The sequence below is a fragment of the Rutilus rutilus genome, assembly GCF_951802725.1.
Source record: "Rutilus rutilus genome assembly, chromosome: 12".
NCBI lineage: Eukaryota > Metazoa > Chordata > Actinopteri > Cypriniformes > Leuciscidae > Rutilus > Rutilus rutilus.
Window position 1 is genome coordinate 35,749,281 of NC_140217.1, and position 19,528 is coordinate 35,768,808.

General features: G+C 36.3%; 1 protein-coding gene across 5 annotated transcripts in view; it reads right to left on the minus strand.

The window, feature by feature from the left end:
* Positions 1 to 5,466: 5,466 nt before the first annotated feature.
* Positions 5,467 to 19,528, minus strand: part of ngfb (nerve growth factor b (beta polypeptide)) — a 49,254-nt gene continuing 35,192 nt past the window's right edge. For 4 of the 5 annotated variants that reach the window (XM_084425651.1, XM_084425649.1, XM_084425653.1 and 1 more), the window contains 2 exons: positions 7,323 to 7,435; positions 5,467 to 6,393 (listed from right to left, as the gene is read on the minus strand). In XM_084425651.1, coding sequence (XP_084281777.1) covers positions 5,783 to 6,393; positions 7,323 to 7,435 — 724 coding nt within the window. In that variant the 3' untranslated portion in view covers positions 5,467 to 5,782. Of the gene's footprint in view, positions 6,394 to 7,322; positions 7,436 to 7,963; positions 8,246 to 19,528 lie in introns of those variants that run through there. The other variant, XM_084425650.1, reaches the window with a different exon arrangement.

Genomic DNA, 19,528 nt, shown 5'->3' on the forward strand with positions numbered 1-19,528 from the left:
TCACACACAAAATACAATGATTGTCAGTTTAGAATTGCTTTAGGCATTATGTCTGAAACTACGGTGTAATTTACAACGCCTTCATCATGTGGTCAGACATTCAGGGTATTCATTACTGAGTATATTTCATAAGGTTTGTTTCACTATACAATGAATCTGTCACAATCACTGTCATCTCAACGACCATTGTCTGCTGGTCTGAGGTCAAACTCGGGACACACTGATAATCTTGAGATTATCTTTCTCACATTTTCATTAGAGACTAGTATCCAAACCCGTGGATTTATACAATGTACAACAAATCAGGCATTATATATATATATATATATATATATATATATATATATATATATATATATATATATATATATATATATATATATTATACTTACTCATATTTAGTTGTATAGGGTCTTTAGCCTTCCCTGTTTGGGTATAAACTTTAAAATGCTTTAAGACAATGATGCCAAAACACAAGTGGTGCTAACAAAGAAGAGATCAACAGTGATAAGCTTGAGTTTATAAAACATTAGTAAGCTTGAGCTAACCCTATGGCTTTGCCTTTGACCATTATCTGAGTTCATCATACAGCTAAATATCAATAAAGTCTTCACATACAGTACTTCTAGGACACAAACGGACATGAATTTAAAGAAGAAGATGAAGACATACCTTTAAAATTCACCCAGTGTAGTGGAATATTTTAATAAGGAGTTAAATGTACCTCCAAAGTGTACATGTGTACAAGTGTAAATGTACACTCGGACATACGCACACAGACACATAGAAGCACAAAGGAAGGAAACACCATACATAAAAAGAGTGGCACACGAGGACTCTGCAACTATGCAGGATTGCATGTTGCAAACTAAGCATAAAAGTTACAGACTGTTTTCCCCAGTTCCTCTGGAAAACCCCAAAGTGGCCTAAACAGGAACAATGTATGTGGTTTAGGATATACACCTCATAAAAATAATGTTTAAGTGTGTTCATTTTTGAGGGAGTGAATTCTCTCTAGATCCTTATTTTTACCTGCTGCTATTTCATAACCTGAGAAGCTCAAGACGAGAACAGGTTATTTTTTATCAGATTGCTTGCGTGAACTGGTATAACAAACTAGCCAGTGTAGTAAACCTGACCTGACCGCAAAAGACCACCTAACTAGGGGTTAATCAGGCACTGAGGTAAATACCAGATCTCACCACACCAGACATAGTGGTGGTAATGTTATATATAGCATTGAGTTATGGTCTGAGGACAAATGGTTTTATGGATAATAATGAGTGATAATTATAAAACCATGATTTAATAAAGTAATATGAAAAGTAATAAAAAATATATTGATTTCAAAGTGGAAATGCTGCTGTTTAAAAGATTCATAATTATCTCAGGAACATGGTTTCCCATGAATCAAGCACAACCTTATAGAGCTGCAATAAAATCATGGCATGGGGTATATGAGCAATAAATAACGTTTCATTAGTTTAACACCAATTTCATAGAGATAAAATGTGTGTTCTGTAAGAGCAGTGCTCCCTCTTGTGATAAAATATGTAGGCTGTGGTTCAAGCATGTTTAGTATTGTACAAAAACTGAAAGTAAAATAGAGTGAAATAACATCTGGAATATAATTTCTGCATAAACTGCGGGTTACACTTTATTTTAAGGTGTCATTGTTACAGTGTAATTATATATTTAAGTAGCCTACTGAGTAATATTACGCAACTACTATAGGGTTAAGGTAGGATTAGGATTTGGTTGAGGGTTAGTTGCATTTAATTATGTTATTTCTATGGTAAGTACATGTAACATATGTTACAAGGACACTGTAAAATAAAGTGTTACCAAACTTCGTTCTCACTCATATCACAGAGGAAAATGCAAACAGTCATCATCCTGGAAAGCGTAAATGAGCGAATGAACCACTAGAGGGCGACAGTTGTTTGTTTTTTAATCGCTCCATCCAGCGCTGTTTACGGTTGTACACCTTATCACTTTACATAACCTACCATAATACACAGTCATATCTCGATTAAGACTTTTAGACTAATATGTGAATGTAATTAGGGAATCTTTAACCTTTCTAAAGACAATAAATCCTACGTTGTAGTACGCATGCTGAGGGGTGGCCGTAGCCTTGTTTGAAATCTCCACGGTGTGTCTACCATCCACAGTTCATTAATCTCATTAATATTCTTAAACAAAAGACGAGCTTCTCTTGGATTTGTCACAGCAGACTCTCCATAGGGAGCTGTCCTACAAACAATCAGAGACAGGCATGTTTGTTCCATTTACATGAGCGTGAGGAAAATTCTCTCTCATTCTTCATCCGAGTACACAGAACTGTTTGAAATAGCCGATGACCACAAAACATCACCTAACGAGAGCAAATGAGTGTGTGACCGTGATTTTGTTTGAAATGACGACCCCTTTTGACCCGCGCTATATCGCTAAACAAACACGTGCTGATGAAGGACTCGCTTGTGGGTGATGTGATATATAAACCTAACAATCCTGTTGAATATTCCACCCTAACTTTGACGCCTGACCTCGCAGACTTAAGCCTGTGGCTTTCAGGCTTCCAGACATGACCTCATCATTTGGCCATGCACCTGACCTTTGACATGTGGTCTCCGCCTGTTTACGCAATCAAACCTGAGGTGGGTATCGCAGGCCGCGGCCCATCTGTTTTTTAGACTTCCTCATGCTGCCTAAACAAATGTATTCAGAGTCTGATTGGAGTGACACACCTGTTTGTGGTTGTTAGAATAGCTTTTTAACGATTTTCACTCTCAAGGCCAGTTGCATCATGTGGAAGCCTCTGGAAGGATAACATCTAATGCATTCCAGCGTAGGTCCGTTTCCATGCGTAAGAAGCACATCTGTTGAGACGTGAGGTCGACCCCACCAACACATTCAACAAACCCTCCAGCTTGCTCAAAGCTTCTGACAAAATTTGCCCTAACCGTTTAGTATTTCTGCCACATGGTTGAAGGTCATGTCTGAGTCACAGGTTTTTTTTTACACCAAAACCAGAAAAAAAAACTCAATTCCTGAAAGCTTAAACTGAGGTCTTTACGGAAAGTTCAATGGCTTTTTTGGGCTTCAAGCACACTGGAAAATATTTAAAGGAATATGCTAGATTAAATGCGCTCGATGACCACAGAAAATAATCTGGACATTCCTTAATGTTCAAAAAACAATATCAAACATTTATAGTAAAGCAATTACAATTGAAGTCTAGTGGGCCAACATTTAAAAGCAAAAAGATGAAGGTAATTTATGCTATAGTAACTCGCATGAAGTAAATTTATGAGGTTTTGAGGTGGAACAAATTTTCTAGTTAGATAAAGTTCTGGTTATACACTACCACCAACATAATCACTGGTTTCCTTCTGTCCATTACTGGTATTCTTACACAAATACCAAATGCAGGTTTAACTTTGGTAACACTTAATTTTAAGGTGACGTAGGTACACGTTACATGTACTTACTATAGTAACAGTAAATTATGCATAATTACAAGTAACTACCCTAAACCAAACCCTAACCAAAATCCATAACAGTAAGTACATGGTTAATTAATATTACTCTTAATAATTTACTAAAATTTTAAGGTGTCATTGTTACAGTGTAATTATATATTTAAGCACTGAGTAATAATAATTAACAACATGTACTTATTAAAGGGTTAGGGTTGGATTAGGGTTTGGTTGAGGGTTAATTTCATGTAATTATGCATAATTTACTGTTATTAATATGGTAATAAAGTGGTAAAATATGGTATATGCTTAAAAAAAAAGTGTTACCAAATAAAGAGTAACCTCAACTTTTTTTTAGCTGGGTGATAAGAAAATCTATGTGTCATTCTAACATGTAATGTTTGAGTGATATGATTATACAACCAAAATAATTGTGCAGGATTTTCGCTAAATAATAAATTAAATGTTGGTGTTGGTGTTTTTCACCAAACCCTATCATATGAACACTTGGAAAATATGACATTAGTCATATGGGGTCTTAAAAATAAAAGTCATATGGCATTATAACACCAACAGGGTGAATAAATAATGACTGAATTCCCATTTTTTGGGTGAACTGTCTCTTTAAAGGGGTGGTATAATGCCCTTTTTACAAGATGTAAAATAAGTATTTGATGTCCCCAGAGTGTGTGTGTGAAGTTTTAGCTCAAAATACCCCACAGATATTTTTATACAGCATGTTAAAGTTGTTAATTTTTGAGGATGAGCAAAAACGCATCATTTTGCTCCCAGCAAAGGGGGCGGAGCTTCAACAGCTTGTGTCATTTTACTTCACACGTCAGACATTTACTGAAAATTTCAAAACTTTTAGCCTTTTATGTTCAAACCGGAGTCAGACAATGACAGAGAGACTCAAGAAGAGGTGACAACATGTAGAATGCAACAGGACATTTCTGAAAGGTTAGTTGATGAATTTATGTAGCTTATGTGTAGTTATCTTCTAGTCATTGATTAGCATATTCTGTCTTGATAATCTATAAATCGTGTTCAGGGGCGGGGTTTATGTAAATTCTAGGGTTGGTGATGTCACTAACCCGGGAGGAATGTTGTGTAGTCTCTACAAGCCATTTGTTGTAGTCCTTAAAAAGCAATTTCTTTAAAAGCAAATATCTCCCTTTGCTTTGAACTTTGGGCGTTGTAACTTTGCAGATGTTGTTTATGCTAACACACTAACTAAAGTTAGAAAAGTGAAATCATATTCAACCATCCCTTTAAGCATGCTTATCTACTAGGCTTCAGTGTATCATAGAAGACACATTTTGTTAATGTGAAATAATTTTCTGTGGTAACCCACAGCACAAATGCTGTCGAAAGAGCTTAAGTCAACATGAAACAGATTTTTTTTTTTTTTTTTACCATTTCCAAACCATTTTAATTTGATAAGGTGACGAATTTTAGAGTCAAGATATTCAACAAAAACAAAATGCAGACCAGCAGCTGGTTGCAAGAAATCCCTTAAATTAAGAAAACCCTTGACAATACACTTCTTGCAACTGGGCCCATGACTTTTTGAACTATTGGAGACTGGCAAGTTGTCTGTGAAAATATGTGGTTGTGGTTGGAGGGGCCAAAAATGAAAGTCATTCAGTAATTTTTTTTCGCTTTGGAAAAATGTGCACCAATCTATAATAAAAAGAACATGTATTAGGAAAAAATTAAGTTCACTTTTGTTAACAAGAAGTTCATCCAAAAATGAAATTTCTGTCATCATTTACTCACTCTCATGTCGTTCCAAACCTGTATGGCTTTTTTCTTCCACAGAGCAAAAACAGGACAAAATGTCAATGCAATTACAATGAATGTACTGAAGTTTTCAAGTAAGGGTAAATCATGACAATTTTAATTTTAAGTTGAATTTAACCCAGAATGTTGCTTTAAAAAATGATCCACGTCCTAATATGCACACTAAGGACCCACAATAAACTTGACAATAATGCTGCAGTTTAATAAATAACAATTACCACACACAACAATGTATGTACATGTTCAGGTAGGCCTACTGCTGCAAAAGAAAACAATTATTTTAAAAAGACAGAAATGCATACAAAAGAACTGAAAAAACTAACTCTGAAGTCCAACTCATTCCATTGACAATATCCTCCTTAGACAGTGTATTTTATGTCACAAGTTATCATTACCGGTTTGCACAAGTAAAATGCCCACCATCGCATGGAGGAATTTGGAATATCAAGTTTGATATCATAAGGCTTTTGCTGGTGTATTCAAAAGCAGCCAGTGTGTCATTGTCTCCAAGACTTTCGGCTCAGCACACACACACAAGCTACATTGATCCTTATGAGTCTCCACGCCACCAGGTTCTTGAAAGAAGTCAGCGCTCGCACGAACGTGTGCGAATTGGTACAGTATGAGTTCCAATGGCGCGCATCGATTCCCAAACACCCAGAACCTCCGGTCCGCCCGCTGCTGCAGGTCGTCTCAAAAAAGTACTGCTTTTTCTTGGAGTTGTTGATGATGACGTCAGGCAAGACGGTGACCTCGTTGCCTGACATGTCTGTAGCTTTGGTTTTGTTTCCCTCCCAAGTGCTGACGCTCTCACAGACGGAGTAAACGCCGCGGTGTTGAGGCGGTCCTGCTTTCCTCTTCGTCCTGCTCCTCATCCGGTGCCCAGTGGGCTCCGAGTCGGGGGGGTGTTCGCTGAAAAGTACGCGGGGCGAGCGGTACCGTCTCTTGTTGAAGAGTTTGGGATCCACGGTTGGCACAGGGATGGCTGTGACATCTTGTCCGAGGTGGTTGTGTTGTAAGCAGATGTCACCTGGGCGCTGGGCAAACATCTGGCTGCAGGACAAGAGCAGCAGGGCAAGCATGGACCACCGCATGGGCTCAACGTGACCTGAGTACAGCACAGATTCAAGTTAGGTTTGATCACACAGAACACCAGTAGCATACATACAAATAATGCCAAATTTCTTCAGTTTTTCTTCTGCGTTGTGATGCACAGATGCTTTGGCTGATATCGGTATCCAGTAATTATATTATGGCAGCTAAAGAATGGTAGATAAACTATATGATGGCTGATATCTGTAGATCTAAACCGTATTTTTCCACAAACAGCTTCACAATAAAGCTCCAATCTAGTATTTTACATACTGAAATATTTGTGAGATTTTTTTTTTCTTTACATTTTTTCAGGCACTTCTTATTTTCAAGTAGTGAAAAAGTTCAAGTAGATGGATAACTGTTTTTGTTTTATACTGTATAGACAAAAGTGTACTGTCTAAATCTGAAAAATTATCAATTTTTAATACTGGCCAATTCATATATTGAAAATAATGCATATTTATTGAACTGATGGTCATATATTTAAATAATAAAATAACAGTGAAATATGCTGCAGCTGAAAATCGGTTTAGTTTAATCAGTTTTAAGAATCCATTATCCAATGTGATAAACCTTTTAATAAAAATAACTAAGAATATTTTATAGTCTCCTAAACTGGATATTGTGACAGAACTGATGATATCATATTGGTAATATTACATAAACCACAGAATACTTCAAAGAATACTTTAGTATTAACATGGTACATGTCCAAACTACTCCAAAAGACTTTTTTTAATTTTTTTATTGAATCTGGGAGCTGAGATATAATTGACATTATATTCAAGCAATAAAAATGCCTCATACATGTGTTTCAGCACAGCCTGAATGAACCTCTGTAAACTACCATGGCATAGCTTCTGCTTTCTGGACATTTCAATTGAAAATATGAGACTTTTTTTTATACAAGTAATCTCGTACTTGAAAAGAAATAATGTTTACCTGTGAAATGTATCCAGGTGAACTGTTTTCTCCTGTCTGTCTTTAGCGTAGATCTCCTGTGCTCCTCATGGTACATGTATCGACCAGCGTGGCATCTTCTGCTTCCAGCTCCTCTGCAATGAGGTAGAAAAAAATAGGAAGCAAGCTATAATTTTATATAATTACCATTTACTGAATACATAATGCTCATGCAGCATCGGAAAGCCCGATTCATTCTTGTGAATCAGTTTATTTGAGCAGATTTACAAAAATGATTCACCAGTTCAACGCATTCAGCCTTTTTTCTGAAGACAAAAATCTAAACTTGCTCTCAGTGACGTCTCACTGTTGTCAAGGAGAAACATTTCTCACATTAAAGAGATCTCCAATGACTTATTTCTTTCCTACAGGGAGAAACACCTCATCTGTCCAAATACATTCCTTCCACTGGTGAAATGCTGGGAGAAAAGGCACATTTCAGACATCATAGGCCAAGCTTCAGTCAATGAAAACATCTTCTGTGAGAGATGTAGTAATCACTGTCAAATTACTGTTCAAGCGTGACGCGCGCAGACAAACAAGACAGACCAAAACCCCAAATGTGACACACATCAACTAACACCCCGCACCCAAACCGTCCGCCTGCCACAACATACACAAACCTCCAGTAAATTGCTTTGAATCGCACAGCCTTTCTGTGTGGCTTGTCTGAGAAATCCTCAGCCGCTGACCTCAAACTCATTAGCTGTGATAGAGACAATTTAACACGTTCCGTCTGGCATAGCCGGTGTTATCACGCTGACACAAAGAGCCGAGCCAGGCGGTACTCTCCTTTCAAAACAGTCTGCTTTCATATGGTAACAGTTCCTGGGTGGCATGAGTTTCAGCGTGTAACGTGAGCCCTTCCCAAGCGCACATACGCACAGGCCTTATCTCCAGCCTCCACAGGGCGGGATTCCAGCGGCCGGAGGGCAAGCTTTCTCTAAGCACTCATGTGTGGCAGAGCTCAAGCATGAAGCATGGCTTTGTGCTGTGGACTAGTAGTCCATCCACAGACAGCATCCGCTTTAGTGCACACTGAAGACTTGTGCTACATAGGTTCACTAGAAGCTGTCACATAACATTACATAAAATGAGAATCATCATGGTTTAGGATGAGGTGAAACGGCGGGCATGTTCGGACCCTCCTGCAAAAAAAAAAGAAGCTACTCAGATTAAACTTATATTCAATAAAGTCAAATGACAAACATTTGAACCTATGGTTTTCATTTAGGTATTTTTCATACTTCATTGAATACAGGTTTCCTTTGACTAGCTTCTTCTTTTGCAGGTTTCCTTTTTTTTTTTTTTTTTTATATAATTTGACTGTTATTACAAATTAATAAATAAAAATGTCACATTACATAACACATACTGTATATATCACAAATGTAGAATTCATTAATTTCATATATTTGTCATTTTATAATTGTATCACAAATGATTATTTTTTATAATATATAACATTACATATAAATTTTTAATATATACCATTACATAAATATAGCTAATAAATATAATATATAGGCTATTTTATTATATTACAACTTTTGTTACAAAGAAAATTGTAAAATGTTGTTTACATATTCTAAAGAAAAAGGAAGTGAATGCCAGGCTTTTGTGGGTTGTTCCTCAAACAGAGCCCTAGTCTCTATTACTTTCTGGTTTCTAGACATAGCTCGGGTCCTTGCTTCTATGCAATTCCATAAGATTTTCCACGTGTTTTATCCCCTGCCAGAAGGAAATCATAAATATGATGGCAGTATTAGTACAATGAGTTGTATAGTTGCACGGGGAAATATGTTAGGATATAAAGAACATTTATCTAAAGGCACTTATTGCTTGCACAAAAGTCAGACAATAAAAATAATGATTTAAGTACAGTATTTCATTGCCAGCATAATTTATCAATGTTTCACTGACAAATTTATGGTTGTTAATAAAACCAACCAAGGACATAATGAACATGAACACACTCTCATACACACATCCAGATGGCTGGCTGGATGAGCTCTGTTATGAGAGGGTGTAAAAGACTTATTGCTGAAGTTATTGACAACAGACGAAGATGAATCCAGATGGGCGAATGATAATCAGCTCTGGATATAGATATTGTACCTTCACATACACATGCTGTTAGCAATTATAGAGAGATATCATTTCACAAACCATAAACACATGTATGATTTACATGTGAAAAACACGACCAAACCCCTAACCTTACAGTAGGTATTAAACTATGATGAGTAACACCAATATGCTACAGACATAAATGATATCATGCAGCTCATTGGCGAGAGGTGTGCTTTTATAAAAATCTTGGGAAATCCCTCTTTCCAAAGATGCAAAAAAACCGATTGTTTTCAGAGTGATGGTGTAATATTTAGGTCATCACTGTATGAATGCAGCCGTGACTACGGTATTCATTTTGGACACCAGTCGGCCATTGAGGCCCATGATGATGAAGTGTGACATCACTGAAACAGATACATTTATCATGATGGAAATTCCTGGATGGAGTTCATTAGTTAACCACCTAATTATATTTTAGGGTAAGTATATGCAAAAAGGATGAAAAGAATCTGTCATTTATTTCATTCAGTTAAACAGTCCTGAAGTACACACACTAATGCACGTAGTGTTCTGGAAAGAGCCACCCAGTAGACCGACATGATCAAGATGAAGCACCTGCTCGTCCTCTGTGGACAGGCTCATCCGAGCGAGTGGCCAGAGGGTGTGTGTGTGTGGCACACAGTGTAAGGTTCAGGCTATTGTATCAGACAGTTGCTCGAGCCTCTCCCAGGGCCGGCTAAAACTCGTACATTTTGTCTCTTTGCAGTGATGAACAGAAATGGCAAAAATCAAGTTTCTACAGGCTTCAGAGAATAAAATAGAGAGAGACGAATCAAAAGAGAGATCAACATTCCTGAGCAGAAAATCAGCATATTAGAATGATTTCTGAAGGATCATGTGACACTGAAGACTGGAGTAATGATGCTTGGCATCACAGGAATAAATTACATTTTAAAATTGTAATTCAATTTTATTAGATAAATACAGCCTCGGTGAGCGTTAGAAACTTAAAAAAAAATAAAAAAAATAAAAATCGTACAGATCCAAAAAAATGTTACAGTAGCATAATCATTATTTAATAAAAAACAATAAAAAAAACATTTATATATATACATACACACACATATTATAGTTCAAACAAAAAATGTCTATTTTTCATTTAATAATAACAAACTATTTAAAAATGTATATTTATAGTATAATCTATTTATATTATATACTGGAATTTTAATTATATAATGAAAATTTAATTGCAACACTGGCTGTAATGTAACTCCATTACAGCTGTAATTTATAAATGCATTTTTTTCTGGAAAATGAGGACATACATTCCAAAACATTACTCATTTGTTTATAACTTTCTACCAATGCTATGACGCTTCCAAGACTATCACAAATCATTTAGACAGAACCTAATCTATGTCAGCCAACTAGATAACGTTACTGTGGTGACATGTTCATGCGCAACAACACCACAGTAAACTAAAAGTGTATGTTTGCATAAAACACAATAAATGCAGCACTATAAGAAAAATAAATGTAGAAAAACTGAAAAAGTGCAGGTCATTTTCTGCTATGACATTATCAGTTAAGTTTAAGTTTAACACAATGTAATGCGTAATTCAAAATAGGGGTAAAAAACCTGTGGATAAGCAATATGGAAAATGTGTGCCATATTTTTGTTACTGACTTTTCTTAGAGTGAAGATATAGTGTGAACACAGCACTGTCCTGAAGTCCCTCATCTGACCCCAAACTCTCTCTGCCATCATACTGTTCATGCCCAGTTCCTCTTAATCCAGTTCCTCTTAACCCTTTAACCCAGTTAAGGTTAAATATGAAGATAAGAGCAGTTCCACAGAAAATTGCTAAATGTATATAGGCCTACAGTAAAAACAATTTCAATACAACACAGAACAGATATTCAGTAGCAAATGACATCTATAAAAATGTTAGTCACTCATTAATGGCTGTTAAGCTAGCAGATATGTTTTCAGTGTGTGTAAAAGTAACATGTGGGTGAACAGTAAACATTTCAAACGCATCAGTGGTCACATAATGAGAATCTTTTGATGTTTCCTTGACAAAACCCCTGCCGAGACTCAACTTTTCACACTAAAGAAAACAGGTTGACTTTTCCCACCAGAGAAATAGCCGTGTTGAAACGTGAAGACATCAGTGTAAAATATATCTCACATCTCCCAAGCATAAAGCCAGATCTCTTCTGCACTTCTCTGAACCGGCAGCTGCGTAATTTAACAATCTCAACAAATTCCCTCAATGAGAAACAGAAGTTACATCATTTACTTGGACAACAATAAAAGCACAGGCGTTTGGGACAGTCCCGTGCGGGGGCCCCTCGCTGAGTTATGAGTTATGGCTGCATTGCTGATTTTTACTCTGCATTGAAGCCACATCTAAGCAACAAATACTGAGTGACTTTTTAATGCAGTGCAGAGAGGTAAACTAAATGTATTATTTACACAACTATGCTCGAATGTTGAATTACATGCACATAGGACAGACAACAAGACATTCTTGCCAATTTTGCCAGTATAAAGGCCCGTTCACACCAAGGACAATAACTATAACAATAAATATATAGTTCCAAAAATCGTTGTAAATATAAAAGAACAGCAGAGTCCACATCACAACTATAACGTTAACGGCACAGAGAGGAGAGGAACAATATTGCTGGAATCACTTTCAGAACGATTTTTAAACATTGACAGCCAATCAGAATCCATCCTGCTTTAAAGAGTTCGAGCATTTAAAGCAGCAGAATAAACTGAACAACATTATTGTTATAGTAATCGTTTTTACTGTGAACACTGTGAACGATTTGCACTTTCTAAGTTAAAGATTATCCAAAATCGTTTCACTACATACAATCATGAGAATGTTTTTTTTTTTAAATCACTGACTGTAAGAGTAATGACTACATATGTGACCCTGGATCACAAAACCAGTCGCAAGTCGCACGGGTATATTTGTGGCAATAGCCAACAATACATTGAATGGGTCGAAATTATCGACTTTTCTTTTATGGCAAAAATCATTAGGATATTAAGTAAAGATCACGTTCCATGAAGATATTTTGTGAATACCTACCATAAAACATTTTCTTTTGTGAGTAAATGCAGCACAATCGCGAACATAAATTGACAACTTTAACCCTTGTGCATTGTTCAAATTTACTACCTTTCGTTATGTTCGTGGCTGAAAACAGCCACTACTTTAAACTGCTGTAAAAATGTATCAGATAAATATTTTTTTCAATTTTTTTTGCATAAATCTATTAATCAACCTCAGTCCTGCTCAAAAATACTAAATGTTTAAAAAATATTCAGGATTTTAACTCTTTAATTGCCAAATTCGTAAATGATGTCACTGATTTGGGGAAAAAAAACACACAAAATGACTCATTTTCAATATAAAATGTGATTGTGGACTGGATTTTTGAAAGCCAGAAACTAAGCTTTTTTTTGCACAGGCCTATCTAAAGGGTTAATGGTGCCACCTGGTTATCAACAGTAAAAATGACAAATTTTACCTCTTCCCAACAGGGAAAACCACCAACAATCAAAAATGCATGATTATATGGTGTCATGACTTTGCAATCAAAAAATGTGGTTATAATGGAAGTCAATGGGGCAAAAACAGCCACGAACAGTAAATGAGGGAGAAAAAGTTCAAATCTGATGCTGCACAAAAACTAACAATGCATCAAAACCAATGTTGTTTCTAATCTTTGACATGTCCAAGACTGTGATAAAAGGTTAAAAAAAAATCCAGTCCACAATCACATTTTATATTGAAAATGAGTCATTTTGTGTGTGTTTTTTTCCCAAATCAGTGACATCATTTACGAATTTGGCAATTAAAGAGTTAAAATCCTGAATTTTTTTTAAACATTTAGTATTTTTGAGCAGGACTGAGGTTGATTAATAGATTTATGCAAAAAAATGTGAAAAAAATATTTATCTGATACATTTTTACAGCAGTTTAAAGTAGTGGCTGTTTTCAGCCACGAACATAACGAAAGGGTAGTAAATTTGCCCACAGTGTACTGTTGAGTTTTTGAAAAATTTCAAAGCATTTTCCCAAAATATGTGTCAAAATAAGATTTGTCACCAAAAATCATTCCATTTGCTGAAACACAGAAAAAGTTATAGCCAAATTTAGACTCAAAAATACCCCATAGTGGATGAAAACATCCCCAACAGCACATAAGGGTTAAAGGCATTTTTCTCAATATTTCGATTTTTCAAATAGTTGTATCTCAGCCAAATATTGTCCTATCCAATACAAACCATACAGCTTATTTATTCAGCTTTCATATTATGTATAAATCTCAATGTAAACCATGTGACTGGTTTTGTGGTCCAGGGTCACATTTGATAAAGAACTGATAAAGAACTTTATACAAGATAAAATTTTGGATTTCGCCTACCACAGTATTCAAACGTCTGTCTCCATCAGATACTTAACATTCATCATACTTTATGGTCATGGTCATACTTTAATAAATAAAATAAAAAATGTAAACAGACTTTTTAGAAATAAATATATACCTAGGTTTTTAGAAAAAATATCTTACTTGTGATATATATATATATATAATATTTCTATATATTTTAATCAAAATGGTTTGTAGCGAGCCACCAAGAATATGGAATAGAACAAATTTACCTCAAAAGGAATCATGTGGAAAACAACTAACAATACAAGAAATGCTTTGGTCTGGGAATCCATTCAAATACTTCACAAATGTCTTAAGTTTTATAAATCATGTTGTTTTAGTTAATTTGCTTGCACAAACTGAGAGTCAGCTACTTAACCAACAACTATAATTTAGAAAAGGGGAAAAAAACAAACAAAAGCTGATCAAAAGAATAATTGCAGTGAATTGATGCTCCAGGCCAAGCAAATGCTTGAGTAGGATTGCGTGCTGCCGGCTAGCTCTGGCTTGCTTGGAATCCAGAGGCCGAGATTTTGTCTCGTTTGCCCTCTGGACGTTATTTTGCGGAAGCTGTCTTAAAAAGCATAATAGCAGGCAATTTAGACCAACTGTCAGCTGTCCTATTTTTCCGACACCCTTTCTGTTTCTCTGTGTGGAGGTGAAAGCTCGCCAATTACTGAATTATGGTATTGAGTAACTGTGGGGAAATCGCAGGCATGAAGTCAAAGATACCTAAATCTGACCGCTTCTGTCAGGCTATTTCAATCTAAAACAGATGTGCTGGATCTTTTGACCAGAACCAGGAGGTCTTGGTAGGTTTAGGAATAAGCTGAAATATTTCCCTTAGAGTATAGCGCATTTAACAACTATTTCAAGGCCTGTGTGAACGTATACAGGACCTAATTAAGTTATAATCTATTAGGGAACAATGTTCCTGTTGGTATAATACACAATACAAATTCCAGGCTTTTCCGTCAGTTAAAGGCATGCAAAATGCAATCATTTAAATTCCTCCACATTAATATTTATTCTTTTGTCTGAAGCAACTTTCAAATGAATGCAGAAATACATTATGAACACACGATTGCATTTTCTGAATCTGAATGCTTTAGCACAAATAGTTCAGTGTCTCATCTTTGAAAACAGCACAGAAGACCTTTGCCAGTACAAAAGACATACAGTATTTACATTGTTTCCAAATTTTTTGGCAGGTGAGGAGCGACTTCACAAGCAAGTCTGAATAAGGCTCTGGATGCCAGTAAAAGAGCGAAATGACATCAGAAATAGTTAGGAATGAATTGTTAATGGTCCTGAAATAAACACTTGGACATTCTAACCCTTGCAGTCACGAAAACAGCTCACTCTATGGCTGGAGAACACAGACACGAAAGGTATTTAAAGAAACTGCCGCAGCTCACGGGCTTCACCTGGACAGTCTCATCACTCGCTTTAAACCATGTTTGGTATCTACCGTGACAGAGTACAGACTGCACTTGTGCATGATGTTTCTTTAGAGTAAGAGCAACTCTTTTGGCATGCAGACTTGATACCTTTGGTCTTAGGGATTTGTGAGATTTGGCCTCGGACTTGTTTACGGCTACACTGGTGATATACCATAGAAACAGACAAAGTTACTGGTCTCGGCAGCCACTGCATGTGAACTACACAAGATCTCTGCATTATCTCTTAGCTGTCAAACTGTGTAAGACCACATCATTTTGGACTATGGTAATGGTTGACAACAATTATTACACGGCTCTGTGGAATACTTGATTCTGATTGGTCAATAGCGCCATCCAGCGGTAAATTATTCCCAGATAACAACCGCTCAAAGCAGATAACGCAGGCTCATCCGGGTCACTGAAGTCAGCAGCGCTATACGCTCGCTAGGAACGGTTTTTCTTCGTGAAAGTTTTGCAGTTGGTGAGCTAATAAAATATTAAAACTCAGTCGAATCAATATTTTGTGTACAGTTATTTAATTATGCCACCCAGTATCGTGGACTCTCTCTCTCTCTTGTTTCATACAAACGCAGCTGCTGCCATTTTGTGACTATTGTTTTGTACACTGTTGGACCTCTGGAAGCTGGTTCCGCAGGCTAACAACAATTATCAGATTTTCTGTCCAATCAAATGTTCTGTAGAATCTAAAGTGTCCCGCCCCCAACATTATAAATAGACGCTGAAGCTGCGGCTGAAATCGGTCACTTGTTCACACATTTACTATTTTCTACATGGTGAATGGCACAAAGTGCACTATATAGGGGATGGGGAACGATTCAGAGAGTGTGAATGCTTTCCATTGGGGCGAATGAAGTCTGGTTTCACGTTAGTGTCACGCGAACCGCCGCCATAGTCTGCTCCGGTCCAGAGACACGATAGCACAGAGCGGATCATGCGTGTGAGTCGGCGCAGACCACAAAACTTAACGGACCCATTTGAAGTCTGCACAGAATGCTCTATTTTAAAGCGATATGGAGGAGATTAGGAGGAGAAACGGTTAGAGATTAGTTGGAAACGGCGGCTTTACCGAGCTCAACGGCTCTGAGCTGTGATATAAACTAAATGCTATTGGCTATTTAAAAAAAGGGGAGGTCCTGTCTTCCTGTTTCAGTGGAAATTACGTCAACACATTGAATAACGCTGCACGTTTCAAGGCACTTCAGTGGGCCTTTAAAAAAAATATTCTGAAGTCGTTCAACCCCTACTAGTATATAGTGTAATTTTTATTTTATATATATATATAAGAAATATATAAAAATGACATATTTTACATATTTTATGGGTTTTTAATGGCTGCTATGCCACTGACAAAAGAGTCAATTATATCATCTATTAACAAGTCACAAGCAAAAACTCATTTGGAAAAAAATGAAGGGGCAAGGATGTTGAGAATCTGTCACAATCAAACAGCCTGGCTTTGCTTTGCGGTCCACAAACCCTGAGCCTGAGGCTGCGTGGTTAGTGGTCCTATGGCAAATGAATCCCTGCTCTTGTTGTTTTTTTCACATCACATTTCCCACAGATGTTCTGATTTACACTGTGCTTCATGGTGGATGTATACAACTGTCCTCAGCCGCTCTAAATATTGAAATTTGTTCCAATGTTAGGATGGCGAAAATAAATCCTTGTCACAGTGGAAAAGATCATTCTTCCACAAGTAAAATAAACAGGGTTTCAAAGGTGCTGTAAGCGATTTCAGCTGTCTTGCTAACTTCCGTCATCTTGCTTGAACCACGTTCCCTCTGTCCACAGACATGTCAGCAAACTGGATGAAAGCTAGCTATTTGTTAGCAATCCCATTCATCTCAATGGCTCAGCTGCAGCATGCACCCCTGGAAGTAGGCTACATGATTGAAAATCTGCCATCTTTGCTTATGGGCTGAATGCCATGTGGCTAATCACTCTGGAGGCACAGGAAATTATGTCATGCCAACAGTGATTGGTCGATGGCACCACAATAATGCACACAGACTCTTTTTCATTACACAGACCAATGTGATTTCTCAGATAATAGGGCCATTTTATTCTTAGCGTTCCAAGAAAATGGCTTACAGCACCTTTGAAGCAGGAAATGAAAGACCTGTTCATATGAACGGAAAAAAAACCCCACGTGAAACACTTTATAATAGAAGTGTGCAAGAAAGTGTGAACACTGTCTTCCTGTAATAAACAACATATCTTGTTAAGAGCTGGGATAATCGTTAAACCACATAAAAATACTGATTTACTAAGTAGCCATTAAACAGCTTCTTGCGAAGAAGAGTCTGATCAAATTACTGTATACGCCGCAAAATTGACCCTTACAGTAGAAATGAGGGCTGGCCAGCATGACAGTATACACTTGTTGTGACTGTAAAGATGTTTATACTCCAATAGAGTAGGGTTCAAAAGTGCAAAAACTTTTAACAACTTGAGTGAAATCTTTATTTAATGCACTCAAGCTGCATGCAGTCTGACGTTTATTTCAATATTACATTATTATAAATAAAAAACAAAATTGGCCCCTATACTGTGAAGCTATAGGTGTTCAGGACAGCTTTACATTGTTTGCAGGTGAAAGCCACAAAAAAAAAAAGAAGAGAAGAAGAAGAAAAAGAGTAAAATGTAATGTTTGTATGAGACTTCATACTTAATATTTTGGTTTGTGTCTATCAAGTTTAAAATAAACTAGATTTTATCTGTTAAGAATTTAATGAATTAGATTATAATTTTTTTTTTTTTTAAATATGGGGTTGGGAAGATGTTTTTATGTTTTTGAAAGAAGTCTCTTCTGCTCACCAAGGCTGCATTTATCTGATTAAAAATACAGTAAAAACAGTATTTAACAATATTATTATTGTGAATTATTATTATTTAAAATAACAGTTTTCTACTTTTAAATTTATTTAAAAAAACTAAAATATTCATGTCAGGCAAAGCTGAATTTTCAGCATCATTACTCCAGTCTTCAGTGTCACATGATCCTTCATCTATTCTAATATGATGATTTGCTGCTTATTATCAACATTGAAAACAGGAATTTTGTGGAAACTGTGATAGATTTTTAGGATTCTCTGATGAATAGAAAGTACAAAAGAACTGAATTTATTTGAAATAGTGCTGAATCGATTAATTGTGATTAATCGCGTCTGACATAACATTTTGTAAATAGATCATATATATGTGTGTGTGTATATATATATATATATATATATATATATAGTACATACATACAAACATGAATATATATGCATACATAATGTGTGTGTGTGTGTATACATACACACAGACAAACGCACACAAACACATATACAGTATATATTCAAACTTTTGTTAGATGTGATTAATCGCGATTAATCAATTTTGACAGCACTATATATACTGTATATTTTAATCTTTGCTGCCACTTATGATCAATTTAATGTATTTTGCTGAATAAAAAAAAAAAAAAAAAAAAACTTATTCATTTTTTTTTTTCATTTCCAGTAAAAAATTACTAATTTGTCCACTAGTACTAGGAGTGACTTGTTTGTCTTCTTCAGATATAATGCTGCAGATATAATTCTTTCCCTGCAGGTGCATTCCACTGACATCATTAACACAGAGCAAGACATGACAACCCAATTGTAGCAACTGCATAAGAGCTTGTTATATCAGGTTTGAAAGCTAAACTGCAGGGGAATTAGAAGTTCAAGTCCTTAAACACACAGCTCCCTGAAGCCAGGTTGAAAAGAGCGAACGAGGCTGGCGGTGATCCAGGCCTGAGGAAAAGGCCTCCGACATGTTCCAATAGTTTACAGAGCACGGCATAAAAGGATGTGTCAGAGAATATTTCACGGGCGAACACCTGTATCTCTGGAAACTATTTGGGGGAGAAATGGTAAATATGCTGGATAGTTTACATAAAAAATCCGATTTAGAACTGTATGGGGACTGACGGCATACATTTAGAGTGATATTTATTGGAGTGCCTTTGAATTGAAACCACGTGTTAAGACACTTTAAAGCTCAGGCGCTGTTCTTCAAAGGGATGAAAGACAGAAATTACCCTTGCCTGTTCCACTCCACCATGCTGATAACTCATAAGAACACACATGAATCCCATTTAGCACATGCTTGAAATTTATTATACGGTAAACAAAGGTTTTTTTTTCCCTTTCTGTGCCCCTTCAG